At 66.0% G+C, this 17,495-nt stretch overlaps 1 protein-coding gene across 2 annotated transcripts; it reads left to right on the top strand.

Annotated features, from left to right (window-relative positions):
* The first annotated feature begins 6,502 nt into the window (after positions 1 to 6,502).
* On the top strand, positions 6,503 to 15,879 carry EEF1A2 (eukaryotic translation elongation factor 1 alpha 2). Of its 2 annotated transcripts, none has more exons than XM_038572871.1 (8): positions 6,503 to 6,725; positions 7,965 to 8,172; positions 9,798 to 9,977; positions 10,323 to 10,619; positions 11,990 to 12,140; positions 13,987 to 14,243; positions 14,782 to 15,016; positions 15,473 to 15,879. In XM_038572871.1, the coding sequence occupies exons 2-8, from the start codon at positions 8,029 to 8,031 to the stop codon at positions 15,598 to 15,600; spliced, it is 1,392 nt and encodes a 463-aa protein (XP_038428799.1). In that variant the 5' UTR covers positions 6,503 to 6,725; positions 7,965 to 8,028; the 3' UTR covers positions 15,601 to 15,879. The 2 variants fall into 2 exon arrangements, with proteins under 2 accessions (XP_038428799.1, XP_038428800.1); XM_038572872.1 differs by lacking the exon at positions 6,503 to 6,725 and adding an exon at positions 6,901 to 6,925.
* The last annotated feature ends 1,616 nt before the right edge of the window (positions 15,880 to 17,495 follow it).

Genomic DNA, 17,495 nt, shown 5'->3' with positions numbered 1-17,495 from the left:
TAATAATAATAATAATAATAATTTTAAAGCACAACCATCATAGTAAAAATCGACTCAGGTGAGAAGCATCACTGAGTGCTAGGCTGCGAGAGGGATTTCCATGAGGAATGGGATATTTATAGATCCCGAGGCACCTCCTCATTAATTAGCTATTGATTACAAAGGGAAAAATGTAACTTTACTATGGAAGAAGCTAGCGGCCACCACCTCAACCAGGGGACCTGCTAAGGAGCACCCTGTGTCAGCAGCTTCCCTTCCGACGGGCTGCGGGGACTTGTGTCACTCTGCTGGTGCTCCCGGTACAAAACAACACTTGAGTTTCTTCATGCAGAAACATCAGGAAAGCCAGAAGAGGGTCATCTTCAAAACAGCTGGCCTGGGCTCTAAAACATCCCAGGGTCATAGAAGACACACGGCAGGGAACTGTTTCTAGCACATGTGGTCCTGGAACGGGGGGACGGGGTGCCAGGCAGCCCCAGGGGTTGGGCAGCCTTGGGGGGGATGGGGTTCTGGGCAGCCCAGGGAATGCCCGTTCGGGTACTGGGGAGTAGAGGCCGTGACTCACGAAGCCCTCTCACACGTGGATCAGCATAGACATGGGAGAGAACGATCACGGACAGGTGGACGCTGACGACTGGTGGGTGTGGACGAAGGCCACAGGCAATGCCTGGGACACTGACTCTGGCAACTTTTCTCCAAGTGTGAAATTTTTTCAAGATAAAAAAATGGATGCGTGTGGATCCTTCGTCCACTTCCGAGCACAGAGAAGTGGCAGGTCGCAGGCCAGCCCCGCTTCCACGAGCGACTGGAGCTCCACTCGAGGCGGGCAGCGGCTGGAGGGACGTGAGCTCCGCCGACCCACACTCGCTGGGCCGCCCACGGGGGCTCCGGGCTGGCGTGCAGGCCGCTGACCTGTGGGGAAGCTCGGGTGCGAGGCTCCCGCCTGTGGCCAGGGCGGGGGAGGCCAGCGGAGGCGTCCCAGGGCGGGCGGTACCGTGCCCCGAGTACTGGTACCGACTGCTGCACAACAGCCTCCCACAGATTCAGCGACTTTAAAAATCATGCGTTTAGGGGCACGTGGGCGGCTCAGTTCGGTGAAGTGCCTGCCTTTGGCTCAGGTCACGATCTCGGGGTTCTGGGATCGAGCTGCGAGTCGGGCTCCTTGCTCAGTGGAGAGTCTGCTTCTCCCTCTCGTCCTTGCTCATTCTCTCGGTCACTATCTCTGTCTCTCTCTCTCTCTCAAATGAATAAATAAAGATCTTTAAAAAAAATTAAAAACATGCGTTTATTGTACGTACCTGGCTCTGTGGTCAGGTCCAGGCACCACTGATCTGCGTCCTCTGCTCAGGGTTTCAAAAGTGAGCAGTCAGAGCCGAGGCTTGGGGTCGTCTTCTAAGGTCACGGGGCTGTAGGACTGAGGCCCCCTTTGTCTGATGCACAGCTGGAGGCCCGCTCTGCGTGGAGGAGCTGCCCACGGTCTCCTGCCATCGGCCCTCACCGGCCTTCTCACCTCCTGGGAGCTCACCTCTTCAAGGCTGGTAGGAGAATCCCTCGCTCAGGTCTGTCTGCCAAGACAGAGTCTTTTTTTTAATACTGTATTTATTTATTCATGAGAGAGAGAGAGAGAGAGAGAGAGAGAGAGGGGCAGAGACCCAGGCAGAGGGAGAAGCAGGCTCCATGCAGGGAGCCCGATGTGGGACTCGATCCGGGGACCCTGGGGTCATGCCCTGGGCTGAAGGCAAAGCTCAACCGCTGAGTCACCCAGGTGCCCCCAGACTTATTTTTTTTAACACAAAAGTCGCCCATCAAGTGCAGCTCTTGATCTCGGGGTCTTGAGTTCAAGCCCCATGTTGAGTGTAGAGAGGACTTAAATAAATAAACACTTTATTTATTTATTTTTATTTATTTTTTTAAGATTTTTATTTATTTATTCATGATAGTCACAGAGAGAGAGAGAGAGAGGCAGAGACACAGGCAGAGGGAGAAGCAGGCTCCATGCACCGGGGGCCCGATGTGGGATTCGATCCCGGGTCTCCAGGATCACGCCCTGGGCCAAAGGCAGGCGCCAAACCGCTGCGCCACCAGGGATCCCTAAATAAACACTTTAATACCAGAGGGGAAAGGCGACAACCCATGGTCATGTCTACTCTAGGACCATCTAAGAAGAGTTAGAGCCGAGCCCCGTGGAGAGCGGGGGACCAAGATTGAAAGTCGAATCTAACCAGCCCCGCGGCTCGGAAGACGCGCCGCCGGTTTTACCCGTAGACCGGCCGCGAGGAGCCCGCAGGCTTGCAGCCGAGATCAAATGGCTGCAAGACGAGAACCAGCAGGCCTCACGCGAGGACCACGGAACCCAGGGTTCCCAGAGCATTCAACTTCCAGCCCCAGATTACTAGATGTGCAAAGCAATAGGTAAATGTCCTCATCGCCAGAGGGAAAAGGCCGCGTAGCAGCTCATCTGCTCTCAGCTGTAAGTCCGTCCTCACCGCCTGCCCTACAGGATGGATCTGCTCACCCGAAGCGGAAGCGCTCAGCTCTGCCCATCGTCACAGAGCAGGTGCTGAAGTGTGACCTGAGAGCCGAGGGGCAGTCCGCGGGCAGAGTGGCACACGGAGCCCACAGGACGCGCGGGCGGCTTGGCGGTCGTTCCAATTCGGAAACGGACTGTCGCGGGGCAGTGAGGAGGACCAACCAGCAAACACAACAGCTCGGACGCATGACAACAGGTGGCGGTGGCAGGAGCCACACAGAAGACCACGCAGGGCAAGTTTGCCAGCAGACAGTGCGATCTGGGGTCTGCAGTCGGGACCGCGGTGACCTTGGAGGGCAGGAGGGGGTGTTCTCTTTCTTGGGGCGGGTCAGGGACATGGGGACCCTTGCACTCCTAAGTATTTTCAAGGGCAGCGCCCGTCCCCGCCTCCTCCCCAGGAGAGGGCTGGCCTCCTCAGCCCGGCCGCCGTGCAGGGGGTCTTTCCTGGGCCCCCACCACCCATGGGGACAGTGACGCCACCGCAGCCTCCGCAGCAGTCAACCCGAGGCCCCCGGGGCCGCTGCTCTGGAGGCGGCGATTCCCCAGGTGAACACCTGGGCTCCGTTGCTAAGGAGCTTGGCTCCGCCAGGGCCTCCGAGCCGGAGCCGCTCCTCCCTGAGCCCGAGCCCTCTCCCTCCACCCGCGGGCGGGCAGTGGGCCGTCTCGCCCTCCCCCCTGTCCTCCCCCGGGGCTCTCCGGTGGCCCCCAGCCGCATGGACCTGCCGGGAGGGCGCCACAGACCTGGCCTCTCGGGTAGCTGGGGGGCCAAGCCCGCCACGCCCCTTCCCTGGAAGCAGGGGGATGCCGGGCAGGGGTGGAGCTCCAGTGTTGGCGGACCGCCCCCCGGCCCAGGTGACCGTCACCAGGCTCCTCCCGGCGGTGCGGCTCCGTCACCATGGCAACAGCCAGGGCGCAGGTACCGCAGCTCCTGGGCGGGCCCAGGCCGGTGCCCCTCCTCCCGGCCCCTACCCCCCAGGCACGCTGGCTTCCCCCGGCAGCCTGGACTGTCCAGGGTCACCAGTGCCCCGGGGCGAGCACAGGGCTGGCCGCTGGGGGGTCGGGGTGCCGGCCGCGCCCCTCCAGCCCCGCCCCCTGGGAGCACCAACTTCTCAGATCTGGGGCCTCGATCTTGCTTCTCTGGCGGAAGCTCCTGGCCGAGGAGGCCACTCGATTTCCGGCCCCAGGGGCTGCTCGGTTCCCCGGGGAGCTGGGAGCGGGAGCGAGTGTCCCCGAGGCCGTCCAGGGTCGTGCTGCCCAGGACGGCTGGACACTGGATGTCACTGGCCCCGCAGGGAGGCTGAGCACTGACGTCCTGTCACCCCAGGCCGCGAGCTGAGGTCATTCAGAGACGCCCCAAGGCGGCCGGGCGCCCGAGCCCTGCCCCCACCCTGCCCCCACGCCTGGGCAGCAGCTAGCAGGGTGACCGGTGGCCCTGGCCCCCACAGGGCAGCACATGCACAGGTGGTCAGTGTGCATTCGCGGTTATTATTAACCGGGCGGTGACATCACCGGCAGCCAATCGGAGCAGCGTTTATTTCCAGGCTGACAGCTTGATAACGGTTAATTTTAGCTGGATCTTCTTTCTCCAGGCTCATGAAGCCTCAGCCAGCCAAAGAGGGGGCTGCCTGCGTCTCCCCAGGCCGCTCATGGCTGGGGGCACCTGCGGCCAGAGGGGCCTGAGGGGGCGGACCTGCACCCCCTCCTGCCCGCCCCCCTGCACCAGGCTGGCCGGCCCCTTCCTGGCTCGCGCCCCCCACCCTACCCGTGGTTGCTATGGGGGCCATCGTGACAGGTGGCTCAGATTTGGGAGAAGGAGAAGGAGGGGAGGGGGAGGTGTGGCGAGCCCGCCCCGGGGAGGAGAGGAGTGCAGGTGGGACCCAGTTGGCGTCTGTCCTGATGTAACACGGGCCTGGCTCGGCTGCAGCCTGCACGCTCTGCCCTCCTTGCTGTGTGACCTTGGGCACTGTGGTCCGCGGTCCGCGCCCAGTGGGTGCTCGGTGGCCGGCGGCCCCGCCCAGCACTTGGTGAGCCGCGGGGCTTGGCGACCGGCTGGCTGCGTAGTATTTGGTATTCAGCAGACCTCCCCGGCCAGGAGTCACCGGGCGCAGGCGGCAGGCGGCAGGCGGCAGGCGTGTCATTATTCAGCGCCGTACCTTGTTTACGCACGGTCCAGTGAGCTTGCGGGTCTGCTGGCCGCCGTGGGGTCCAGGCTCCCCGGCAGGCAGCCCACCCCGGGCGGATGGGGCACAGCCTGGGGACACAGGCACTCGGGAGACCCACCGAGACCCCTTGGGGGGGCTGCGCGCAGCACCTTCGGGGAGGCTGCTGCATTCCACCAGCAGTGGCCGCCGCCCCGGGCAGCGTGGCCTCCTGGCACAGGCCAGCCCCGGTGTGATTTGGTCGCCACTAGGCTGACCGCAGTGGGTGAGCCAGGAGTGGAGGGGCGCAGCTCAGACCTGTTGGGGGGCCGGTCTGCAGGCAGCCCAGGGTCCTGGGTGCTGGTGGTCCCTCTGGGGCAGTTGGGGTGCACATCCCCAGGGACTGGGCCTCTGCAGTCATGGTTTGGCCCATCCCAGCTTCATCCAATCCCAGTGTCTTCCAAATCCCTGCTAACCTTCAGGCAGGAGGGACACGTCAAATATAGAGGGCAGCTGGGCGGGGGTGGGGTGGGTCTCCACTGCTTGCCAGTTTATTTTTAATCCTGGCTCCTGTTTGATGGTATCAGCAGCACTTGGAAGTGCCCCGAGTCATCTGAGGGCCCCTCCCTGCCCGGAAGGGTTAGGAGTGCGGCTGTGGCTGCAGATGTGGGTCCTGTGGGGCAGGGCCTGGTGGGAGGGCCTGTCCCCTCCCCAAGAGGCCCCCCATGGGCTGGGGAGACCAGCTTGGCCCCCAATCACTGCCCTGGGCCCCTTTACTTCCTGCTGTGCTGCGGGGGCTCTGTGAGGCATTGCCCCAGGGGAGGGTGCTAGGCACTGGGCCTCTGCTGTCACCCACTCACCTTGCTTGACCTTCTCCCAGACCTCGCAATTACAAAGATGAATAAGACAGGAGTGGGAGTGGTCTCGGATGGATGGAGCCACAGGGAGAGGTGCGGGGGGCCAAGAGGCCTGCGCCCCGGGCTTTCACACAGCACGGGCCTGCCTGGTTCCCTCCTTAGAACCCACGTTGGCCATTGCCCTGGGCTGCCCTGGACCCTCCAAGACCCCCCCCAACACACTTTCTACAGAACTGGCCCATCCGTGGCTTCGCACTCTGGTCACACGGGGGCCAGGAGTGAGGCCAGAGCCTGGACTCTGCCTGCCCGGGACCCCTCCCCGCTCGCGCGCACCAGGGCAGCCTGGAGGGTGTCGGTGGGCTCTGGGAACAGACTTGCGTGGACAGAGGCCCAGGGTGGACAGCAGGGGAGGGAGGTTGAGGTGGATCTCCCACAGAGCCTCGAGCCACTCGGCCGGCTGAGGGGACCCTGAAGACACCGTTCTCCGGCTGTGCCGTGGGGCCGGGCTGGGGGCATGCCAGGGTGACCCATGTGGCCGACGCACGGGGATGGGGGCCCTGAAAACAAGCAATTGCAGGGTCCCAAAGGAGGAAGGCCCCAGGGCTCCGGGGCCTCGCTGGGAGGCACAAGGGAGCTTCATTTGCTCACCAGGCACCAAGCGCATGGAGGGCGGGGGCGAGCCCCCCAGGCCCACGGCCCAGAGCCCGGGCCCAGCCCCACTCCTGGCGCAGGCCTGACCTGCTCCTACCACGTCCCCACCTCGGTTTCCTGTCCCCAAGGACCCCCTTTCAGGTTTCACTGCCTTTGGCCTGGCCGTCCCCACCCTTTCTGCGTCCAGGAGGGCCTGAGCCTGGCGCCGCTCGGCCTCCATCTCTTGCGCTGCTCTCCCCCGGCCCCCCTCGCTCGGCTCGGCCGGTCCCCGCCCCCCCGCGAGCCCCGACCCGCTTTCTCTCCCTGCCTGCACTCCCTCCGGGTCTGGCGCCGCGCCGGGCGCTCGCTGCCTTGCCGCATCCTGTCGCCCGCATCCCGCACCCCTCGGCTCCGGCCGCCCCGCCCGCCCCGCCCCCGCCGGTACCGCATTGCCGTACTGCAGGGGCGCAGTGCATTGCGCCCGCGCCGTCAATAGGTGGACCCCCTCCTGGAGAGATAAAACCGCCGGCGCCGCGCCGCCTGTCCCTCTGGCTGAGACCTCGGCTCCGGGTAAGGACGCTTGGCCTCGGGCTCCGCCTCCGCCCCCAGCGCTCCCGGGGCTTCCTCTGTCCCCGCGGCCGGGCCCAGGGAGGCTGCGGGCACCTGGCGACGCTGCGCTGCTTGCTCCGGCTTCGGCCAGCGGCTCCCCGCACCGGGCACCGGGCACAGGCACCGGGCACAGACACCGAGCACCAGGCACCGGGCACCGGGTCGGCCCCTCGGGCGGTCGGGGTGGGGTGGGGGCACCGCGGCGGCGCTTGTTTATGCGCTGGCGGCAGGACCGTCTTCTGGGTGGCGGCGAGCGCCCTGCCGCTGTGACCTTGGGACCGGCCGGGGCCCCGCGGGCTGGGGCAGGGTGGTCAGTGCTGGGAGCAGCTGGGGATCCCGAGGCCGGGGAGGCGGCGAGACCTGGGGGCAGTGGCACCGGCCCCACCCCGGCGGGCCCAGGAGCCCGGGCTGGGTGTCGGCTCCCCACGGTGCGCTGTGGGCACCTGCTTCCCCTGGCCCAGCCACCTGTCCCCTCGTGGGCTGCCCAGGTTTCTGCCCTGAGCTCCAGGACGGGGCAGGAGCTGTGACCCCGGGCCGAGACCAGAGGGAAAAGCAGAGGCGCCCCCTCCCCCAGCGGGCTGCCGGCATCTCCGTCCGGCGCTCGCAGAGCTTGGCTGCTGGGGCCACATTCCTCCCCGCTCTCAGGAGCAGGGACCCCACCTCCCTGCCCCCGGCCGCCCCGGCCCATCCGATCGGGAGCGCCCGAGCTGTGCAAGCCGCCCTGCGGGAGCTGGGGCCCAGCCTGTCCCCGGGGCCGCCGCAGGGGTGAGGGGATGCCAGAGGGGCAGGGGGGCACTGGCCACCTGCTGGCGGGGTGGGGGGCAGCGCAGGGCCCGGGACTCCTGGTGGGGCAGCAGGCGGCAGGGCCGAGCGCTGGAGAGCAGGGCAGGGTGACTCATCACCAGGCTCCTGACTGGTCATGGGGTTCGCCCAGCCTGGTGTCTCTCCATCTCTCCAGAGGGGGGCTAACCTGCTTCAGGGGGCCCTGTGGGCACGACACCCAGATATTTGGAGGACACTGGACCGTGGGGGCTTGCCGGCTGACCCAAACGGGCCAGGCCCAGGCTGAGGGGGGCTGAGGGGACTTCCTGCCCCAACAGATGTGGGAATGTCGCTCCTTCTGCAGGCAGGGGTGTGCTGGGCACTGTCTGTGGGTTCTCTCTGAAGCCCCCATCACCTGTCCCCCGCCCCACCCCACAGAATCCCAGAATCCCAGCCACAGCGCTCCAGGCCGTCCCAGCCCCTCCCCACCCCCCCGGGCAGCATGGGCAAGGAGAAGACCCACATCAACATTGTGGTCATTGGCCACGTGGACTCGGGCAAGTCCACCACCACGGGCCACCTCATCTACAAGTGCGGAGGCATCGACAAGAGGACCATTGAGAAGTTCGAGAAGGAAGCCGCTGAGGTGAGCCTGTCCCCTCCCCCGCCCACTAAGAGGTCGGCCCCACGTGGTGGCCGGGCTGGCGCTCAGTGACTCTGGGGCATGAGGCTCCGCTGACCTCCCCCAGGGCGAGGGGGCACGAGGGGGCACGAGCCCTAAAGGACCTGCCTGGGGGCCAGTACCTGAGGGATGGGGGCCCTGGGGGCAGCCTCCCAGGGGATGTGCTTGGAGTGGGGCAGGGCCGGCCGGCTGGAGGGGCCTCCGGGTCAGGGAGGTGCCCTGGGGGCAGCCTTTCTGGCTCTGGAAACCTCTGGCGAGTTGGGGTGGAGCACCCTGGAACCCGCGTGGGGTTCCTGTGTCTCCGGGGCTGAGGGGGTGATGCCCTCACTTGTCCCAGGGCTGGGCCAGGACTCAGGGCGGCTATTAATAGCTGATTGATGGGCACCCAGCCCATCAGCTCCATTTTCTCAGGCTGGGCTGGGGAGGGCTGCTCGTCCAGGGTGGAGCTCTTTTGGGGGGGTCCTGGTTGCCTCTTGTGCCTCGTGACAATGATGGGGGCCCCGTTGACTGACCTCCTTTCTCTTAAGTGGCCGAGCCGGTGGGTGGGAAGTGACCACGGAGTGGGTGTCTGCCCTTTGCAGCCTCTACCCCCACCCCTGGGCTCCGGGAGAGGCCCCGTCTGGGTGGCCGTGAGGGTGTTTCCTGGATGACAGGGGCTGGGGCCTGGGCCCAGGAGGCCTCAGTTGCCGGCCTGGGCTGACCCTGCTCAGAGTGAGTGTGTGGGTGTTGCGCTGGGCGGCCTCCCTCCGCGCCTGAGCCCAAAAGCTGCGTCACTCCCTCCTTCCATGCGGGGTTGGCGCTGGCGGAGGCTGTGGGGGTTTGCAGGATGCCTGGCTCAGGTCTCGCTGGGTCCCCTCTGGGCCCTGTCTGGGTGGCCCTCCTGGCTGGGCAGCCTCCCTGGAGGCCAGAGCCCTGTCCATGCACAGCCCTGCGGGGGTTTTGTCCTGCTGGGCAGCAGCCTCAGCTCTGGCCCAGGGTATGGGGGTCTCCGCCGGGCTGGGCACAGGTGTCTGCAGGTGGAGCCTTAGAGCTACTTGGAAGCCTTGGCTGTAGAAAGAGCTGGAAAGCCAGGCCCTTCCATGCAACCTCATCCAATTTCCTTTTTTTCCCTTAAAAAAAAAATCGTCATAGAGGGTTTTGTTTTGTGTTTTGGGCTTGACACCTTGACGGTGGCGTTGTGGGCCTCCGGTTCATGCAGGGATCTCCGGGGCTGGGGGTGGCCAGCGCGGAAAAAGGGGAGCCCTCAGCCAGGGGAGGGGTTTAAAGGCCTGGTGGCTTCTCTCCAAGCCTGGCTCCCAGGCCCTTGCGCCACCTCCTGGAGGACGTCCGAATGGCAACCATCTAGAGGGCAGGAGCCGGGGACACCGGGTGGCAGGGCCCGGGCAGGGCAGGGCTGAGGTCTGGGTGCCCCTCAGGGTCCTTGCTCCTGGCTCCCTCATTCTACAGACGATCAGAGCCCTAGGGCCCCGTGGGGAGTGAGGGAGCCTGGCACCCAGGCCTCTGCTGCGAATGCTCCCGTGGCCCAGGGGGACCCGTGGCCAGCGGGCTGAGTCCCGGGTCCCTCCTTAAGCCATGCCCCACCTGTGCAGATGGGGAAGGGCTCCTTCAAGTATGCCTGGGTGCTGGACAAACTGAAGGCGGAGCGGGAACGTGGCATCACCATCGACATCTCCCTCTGGAAGTTCGAGACCACCAAGTACTACATCACCATCATCGACGCCCCCGGCCACCGTGACTTCATCAAGAACATGATCACCGGCACATCCCAGGTGGGCGGGGCTGTGGGGGGCCAAGGGGACCCGAGGGGCCAGGGCCCTGGGGTCCTGGAGGGGTGGCTGGGCTCCCTCCGCTTCCTTGCCAGGGCAGGCACCCCCCACCCCACCTGCTACAGAGCCGCCCCCAGAGAATGATTAGGTGCCCGTCACCTCAGCCAGGCAGAGGGGCCGGGAGGGACTGTGGGTCAGGGCCGCCGTTGCAGACAGACACACGGACCCAGATAGACGGCCGTCCGCACGGATGGACAAGGCCCTGCTGCTGCCCCTGGTCGAGACCCCTGGGGCCCACCCCCGGGCGACCGCCTGGAGGGGCCCGGGCTCACGGCGACCTGCGGGCAGGCGGACTGCGCGGTGCTGATCGTGGCGGCGGGCGTGGGCGAGTTCGAGGCGGGCATCTCCAAGAACGGACAGACCCGCGAGCACGCGCTGCTGGCCTACACGCTGGGCGTGAAGCAGCTCATCGTGGGGGTCAACAAGATGGACTCCACGGAGCCGGCCTACAGCGAGAAGCGCTACGACGAGATAGTCAAGGAGGTCAGCGCCTACATCAAGAAGATCGGCTACAACCCGGCCACCGTGCCGTTCGTGCCCATCTCGGGCTGGCACGGGGACAACATGCTGGAGCCCTCGCCCAACGTGAGTGCCCGCGGGCGGGCGGGCGGGTGGGCGCGGGGCTGCGGGGACCCCTCCCTGAGAGCCGGGCCCGGGCGCGGACCAGGCGCGGGCAGGACCCGGGCTCCCCCGGGCATCCACGCCCCGCCCTGCTGCGCTCGCTTCCGCGTGGGGCTCGTGCTCGGGGCGCGGGCCTCGTGGCCCCGCGAGGCCGGCACAGGCCCCTTCCCTGGCCAGGGGTGCCCCCTCCGGCGGGGAGCGCGGGAGCAGTGCCGCCGGGTCCGAGGCCCGGTGCTCGGTGCCTGGGGGCTCTGCCCGGCCCGTCCTCACCTTGCCAGGAGCCTCTGCGGGCGCGGGCAGGTTAGGCTCTGGGAGGGGCCGAGGGCTCGCTCTCCACCGGCCGGGTGGGAAGCCTGTGGCTCGGGCAGCCTGCGGCGCGGGGACTGGGGAGGTGAGGAATTCTCAGAGCCTGAGGCCAGGTGCCTGGACAGTGGGGCCAGAGGACGCGCCTGGCCCAGGAGGGCGGCCGTCTGCTCTGGCCAGTGCTGCGGGCGGGGAGGGGCCCTTGAAGAGCCAGGGGGACTGTCCTGGAGCCCTGTGGTCAGGGGACGAGGCTGGGGACCCTGCCCCCGGCTCGCTGGGCTGCGGGTTTGCCTGGTGAGGGTCCCACACGGCTGTCGTGTGGCGATGGGTGAGTGGACTGCACTCCCCACCCTCCCGGGAGGCGGACAGGGCGCCCTACCCTAGAGTGTCCCGTTCCTGACCTGCTGCTCGGGGAGCTGGCTGCTGATCTGTGCCCCCCACAGGACCCAGTCCCACCGGGCGGGCTGGGCGGTGCTGCCGGCCCCTCGCCTCTGCCTGCCCGTGGCCAGCGGGCCGGGGGGCTCCATGCCAGGAGGGTGCTGGGTCTGCTGCCGGGAAGCCCTGGGCAGGGAAGGGCCAGCCGGGCCCGGAGACGGTTGGCACAGTGGCTGGGGGCCGCGTGGACTCTCTGCCTCTGGCCTGGCCGCTGGCCAGCCTCCAGCCCTTCCCGCGCCGGTGCCAGCCCTGCCCGGGGGGTCCGAGGGCTGCAGGAAAGGGGGACTAAGCGGGACTGGGCTCCACATCTTTTCCCCGACCTCTTCCAAGGCTTCCGTGATGTTGGGAGTGTGAACTGGGGGGTGAGGAGGGTGCGGGGACCAGCCGTGCAGCATCGTGATGGACGTGGGTAAAGAGCTGAACATTGGGCAGTGGAGAGGGCGGGTCTGTGCTCCCCTGCTCCCCAGGCCCCCCTCAGGTCAGGTACCTCCACCGGGATTCCTGGAGGGTCCCGGGAGGCCGTGGGGCTATGGTGTAGGGCAGCGAGGGTGCAGGAGGTCTCTCCCTCCAATGGATACCTTCTTCTTCCCATCCAGATGCCGTGGTTCAAGGGCTGGAAAGTGGAGCGTAAGGAGGGGAACGCCAGTGGCGTGTCCCTGCTGGAGGCCCTGGACACAATCCTGCCCCCTACACGCCCCACAGATAAGCCCCTGCGTCTGCCACTGCAGGACGTGTACAAGATTGGTGGTGAGTGAGGGTTCAGTGTTGGACACCTGCTGCTCCACTGGGGGCACCCGGCCCGCCCACCCCGCTCCTGAGCCCAGGGCCCCTGACAGGAGCTTCTGAGGCCAAGTTATCTGCCTCTTCCCCAGTGCTGTACACTCTGGGGACCATCCATCCATCCGTCCATCTCCCATCCATGCTCCATCCCTTCATCCAACCATCCACATATGCATGTACCCCCATCCATCCCTCCATCCTTTCATCCATTCCTCCATCCCTCCATCCCTCCCTCCATCCATCCCCCCATCCCTCCCTCCCTCCACTCCCTCCCTCCATCCATCCATCCATCCCCCATCCATCCCTCCCTCCGTCCATCCTTCCCTCATCCTTCCATCCATCCATCCATCCATCCATCCATTCCTCCATCCATCCATCCATCCATCCCCCATCCATCCATCCCTCCCTCCCTCCCTCCCTCTATCCTTCCATCCATCCATCCATCCATCCCTCCATCCATCCCCCATCCATCCATCCTTCCCTCCATCCTTCCATCCATCCATCCATCCATCCATCCATCCATTCCTCCATCCATCCATCCATCCATCCCCCATCCATCCATCCCCATCCATCCATCCCCCATCCATCCATCCCTCCCTCCCTCCCTCCCTCTATCCTTCCATCCATCCATCCATCCATCCCCCATCCATCCATCCCTCCCTCTCTCCCTCCCTCCCTCCCTCCATCCCTCCCTCCATCCTTCCATCCATTCATCCATCCCTCCATCCACCCTTCCCTCCATCCATCTCTCCATCCATCCATCCATCTCTCCGTCCAGATAGCTATTTACTCCCACACATTCATCTGTCCATTCACCCATCCATTCATCTACCTGTCCATGCATCCATTCAAACATCCATCCACCTGTCGATTCACACAGCTGTCTACCCTCACAATCCATCTGTCCATCCACCCGCCCACCCACTCATCCACCTGTGTATCATCCATTCACACATCCATCCACCCCCACCCATCCACCCATCATCTGTTTCAGGGTCTTCTTCCCTTCAGATAAGCACTCAGCCCTGTGACAGGAGTGGGTGGCACAAGGGTAACTCACATGTCCCCTCCCTCCATGACAGTCCCAGGCTTGTGGGAGACACGATCTAGTCCAGCTCCAGGCATAAGAAAATCTATTCATTAGATGACAGGGCAAGCATAAACAAGCACAAGGCCCTGAGGGGCACTGCTGGAGACTCCCAGTCCAGAGGCTACGGGCAGGGCAGGGCAGGCGTGACACACTCACCCGGCACACAGAACAGCCACCAGCCTTAGTCTCTGTCGCATCACAGCCAGGGATGTGGGGGTGGAGCCTCCCCCCCACACATGCGGGGCGGGGGGGGGGGGGACCAGACACCCACTGGGCAGCCACGTGAGTGCAGCAGGTCCATGACTAGGGGTGGAGCACCCGCCCCTTTGGGGGTGGCTCCCCTCGACACCAGCAACAGCAAAGCCAGGCCAGGAGTCCCGGGTGGGCTGTTCATCCGCCCACTCTGCTGCTGCCGCCTCCCCAGGAGGGGAGTCCAGGGAGGGAGGGGTCCCTACAGTGCCCCTCCAGGGGATAGCTGCCGCCTGGGGCAGGGGTAGGACTCCAGGTCCAGAGAGGCCTCTCTTTGCCCATGTCGCCCTCCTGTTGCTCCTGCCCAGGCATTCCTGGGCATTCTCTCTTGTTCAGTCTCTTCTGTTCCTGACAGGGCCAGGGGAGCCTCCACTTGTGTCTGAACCCGTGTCTGCCTTGCGGGGTCTCCCCATCCCCTCCCTCCATCTCTGGGGCTACACCCCACCGGCCCCTCACTCCCCCCTTCCTCCCCAGGCATTGGCACCGTGCCTGTGGGCCGGGTGGAGACGGGCATCCTTCGGCCGGGCATGGTGGTGACCTTCGCTCCTGTAAACATCACCACGGAGGTGAAGTCGGTGGAGATGCACCACGAGGCTCTGAGCGAGGCCCTGCCTGGTGACAACGTCGGCTTCAATGTGAAGAACGTGTCGGTCAAGGACATCCGTCGAGGCAACGTGTGTGGGGACAGCAAGTCCGACCCACCCCAGGAGGCTGCCCAGTTCACCTCCCAGGTGGGCGGCCCTTCCCTCAAGGGCGGGAGCAGGGCTGTCCCCGGTGACGTGGCTGCCTGGCATTAGCAGAGTCCTTGACAGCCCCTTGGCCTGGTGCTTGGGAGGACCCGGACCCTGGCCTTCCAACCAGGCCACCGAGGCTCAGGGGTTTGCGCCAGGGCCGGGGGCCCAGGCCTCCTGAGAGTAGTTTTATGTAAGGCCAGAGACATCTCTGTAAACTGGATTCTCTACGTTTTCACTGCACCCTGTGTGACCTCCGAGGTGTAGTGCTCGAGGTCCAGTCTCTCCTCCCCCGTCGCAGCTCCGGCCTCTGCAGACCGCACAAGCCCGGGCCCCTGGCCCTTCACGGCACCCATCTCCTTGGCTTGCCAAAGGCTTCATGAGGACCCTGGCGCCTATGTCAGGGGTGGGGGTCCCCCGTGGCGTGACCGGCCCTCATGGCCAGCACCCAGGCCCGGGCAGTAAAGCCTACCTCGGCCTGAAGCCCTCCTTGCCCCCGCGGGGCACACCTGACAGCCCCGCTCCCCTGCTCTCCCAGGTCATCATCCTGAACCACCCAGGGCAGATCAGCGCCGGGTACTCCCCGGTCATCGACTGCCACACGGCGCACATCGCCTGCAAGTTCGCCGAGCTGAAGGAGAAAATCGACCGGCGCTCGGGCAAGAAGCTGGAGGACAACCCCAAAGCCCTGAAGTCCGGCGATGCGGCCATTGTGGAGATGGTGCCTGGGAAGCCCATGTGTGTGGAGAGCTTCTCTCAGTACCCGCCTCTCGGTGAGCTGGGCGGGCGTCCAGGGAGGTGCGGCCGGTGGCCCGGTCGGGGCGCGGCCCAGGGAGTCCTGCCCTTGGCTGTGCTTAGGGTTTAGCGGGAGACAGGCGCCTCCCTCCCGTGGAGCGCAGGTGGCCCTGCTGGCCGGGCCTGGGTGGTGTCCCCTGCAGACAAGGCCCCCCGGGCGCGCACGGTCTGCGGAGGTCAGACGCCCCTAGGACGACAGCCACAGCCGAAGGGTCAGCCGGGCGCCCACCACGCCTGGGCCGCGTCCCAGGGCCCTCCCTGCCACCTCGCTTTAGCGGGTCACACTCCTCGGGCGGGCGGGGGAGCCCAGCCGCGCCCCGGGAGGCGCGGGCGGTGGAGGGCGGGGAAGGATGCTCGTCGCGAGTGCGCCTGCGCTCTGCATCCCGGCCGGGGGCGGGGCCCGGGCCGCTCGCCCTCACGCCCCCTCCCCGCAGGCCGCTTCGCGGTGCGCGACATGCGGCAGACGGTGGCCGTGGGCGTCATCAAGAACGTGGAGAAGAAGAGCGGCGGCGCGGGCAAGGTCACCAAGTCGGCGCAGAAGGCGCAGAAGGCGGGCAAGTGAAGCGCGGGCGCCCGCGGCGCGACCCTCCCCGGCGGCGCCGCGCCCCGGCCCCGCCCCCGGCCCCGCCCCCGGCCCCGCCCCCGGCCCGGCGCCCCGCCCCCCCGCCAGGCGCATGTCTGCACCTCCGCTTGTAAGAAGCTCTCGGTCAGCGACTGGATGCTCGCCATCAAGGTCCAGTGGAAGTTCTTCAAGAGGAAAAGCGCCCCCGCCGCCCCCGCTTCCGCGCCCCGCCTCCGCGCGCTCAGTGCCCGTTTTACCAATAAACTGAGCGACCCCAGACCCGTGTGCGCCTGCATCTGGGGGGCCCGCCCTGCGCTCCCCAAGCCCCTTCCCTGCCCGGGTCCCACCTGCGTCTGCCCCCCCCGCCCGCGGGCCTGGCCCCGGGCACATCCCAGTCCAGCTGGTCTGGCTTGCAGGGGGTGGGGGGGTTGGAAATGCCCCCCTGGGGGCGTCTGGGACGACGAAGAAGCGGTCACCCGGGTCACTCCGAGTCCACAGAGGGGGCTGAGGGCTCTCTGTCTCTCCTCCCCACCCCTGGCGGTCACTCCCGTCTTGGGTCTTGCCCTCCCGGCTCCGGCTCCGGCTCCATCCCGGCACCCTGCTCCCCAGCGGGGCCCTGGACACACCATTCCCCGAACCCCAGAGAGAGCCCTGGCCTGGTCGGCGAGGACCACCCCCTGCCCGCCACCACTGCTCCAGGAAAGCAGCCCCCAGCCTGGGGCGGGCGGGGCGGGGGCTTCCCCGCAGGCACCGGGGACCACCGCCTCCGTGTCCCTGGGCTGCCGCAACAAATGGCCTCCAACCGGTGCCTTAAAACCACAGCAGCGGCCTCTCTCCTTGGCCAAAGTCACCACTAGGGGGGACAAAACTCAGGCTTTGGTTAGGGCCGCGCTCCCCCCAGAGGCTCTAAGGAGGGTCCATTCCGCGCCTCCTGCAGCTTCTGGTGGCTGCCCCCGGGTCACATGGCTTCTCCATGTGTCACCCTCCCTGGCATGTGACGGCCTCCGTGATAACCCAGGGTAATCTCATCTTGAGATCCACGTTGGAGTTGCTTCTGCAGAGCCCGGCCCGCCACACAGGCCACATCTCGGGGTTCCAGGGGTTGGAGCCCGAACTCCGTAGGGGCACATCCAGGCCACTGGCTGAGGCTGCCGGCGTCCCCCCACCTGTCCCAAGGTGGGCCTGGCTCCCGGGAGGGTGCAGGAAGAGTGGGACAAGAAGGAAGAGCCAGACCGACCCACACGGAAGGGTCTGGATGGACCCACAGGGAGGGGGCGGCGAGCAGGCGAACACACACACGGGAAGCCCTGGCAAACTGGGATTTCAGATAAACAGTCGATAGTTTTTTAATATAAACACACCAGTATTCACACTGAGAAATATTTGTTCTTTGAGATTTGAACTTGACAATATACCTTGTCTGCGACCCTACCTTAGGAGACCAGGTGCTTCGTGCACCCCCTTTCCCCCCGCTACTGTCACTGCCAGGGGGGACCTGGCGTCCCTACTTTCTGCCCCAGGAAGTTGTCCTTACAGGCTTGGCCCAGTTAGGATTGGGCCCCCATAGGAGAAAACTCAGCCTGGGGCAGCATAGGAGTGAGATAAGCCCCCACTGGGGAGGAAGGTCCACAGTGAGCCCCTCACCCTCCGTCCCCGTTCTTGGCAGCTCTGGCTCCCCCACCCAGACGCAGGGCCCTGCTGAGGACCCTCCAGGGGGCTGTGTTCCTGGGATGGGGTCACAGATCCCGCCAGGGGCACGGACTCTGCCAGGGCACACGGGAGGGTGTGGAGGCAGAGGTGGGAGCACTCGCTCGTTCCCACCAGAGTCTGAGGCAGACGAGGGTCCTGCCCGTGGTGCAGCGTGGGGTTTCTGGGGAGAGTATCAGCGCTTTGGG

This window comes from Canis lupus, chromosome 24, assembly GCF_011100685.1.
Source record: "Canis lupus familiaris isolate Mischka breed German Shepherd chromosome 24, alternate assembly UU_Cfam_GSD_1.0, whole genome shotgun sequence".
NCBI classification, from domain to species: Eukaryota; Metazoa; Chordata; class Mammalia; order Carnivora; family Canidae; genus Canis; species Canis lupus.
Note: the sequence above shows the minus strand (reverse complement) of the source record. Positions and strands in the feature narration are given on the sequence as shown.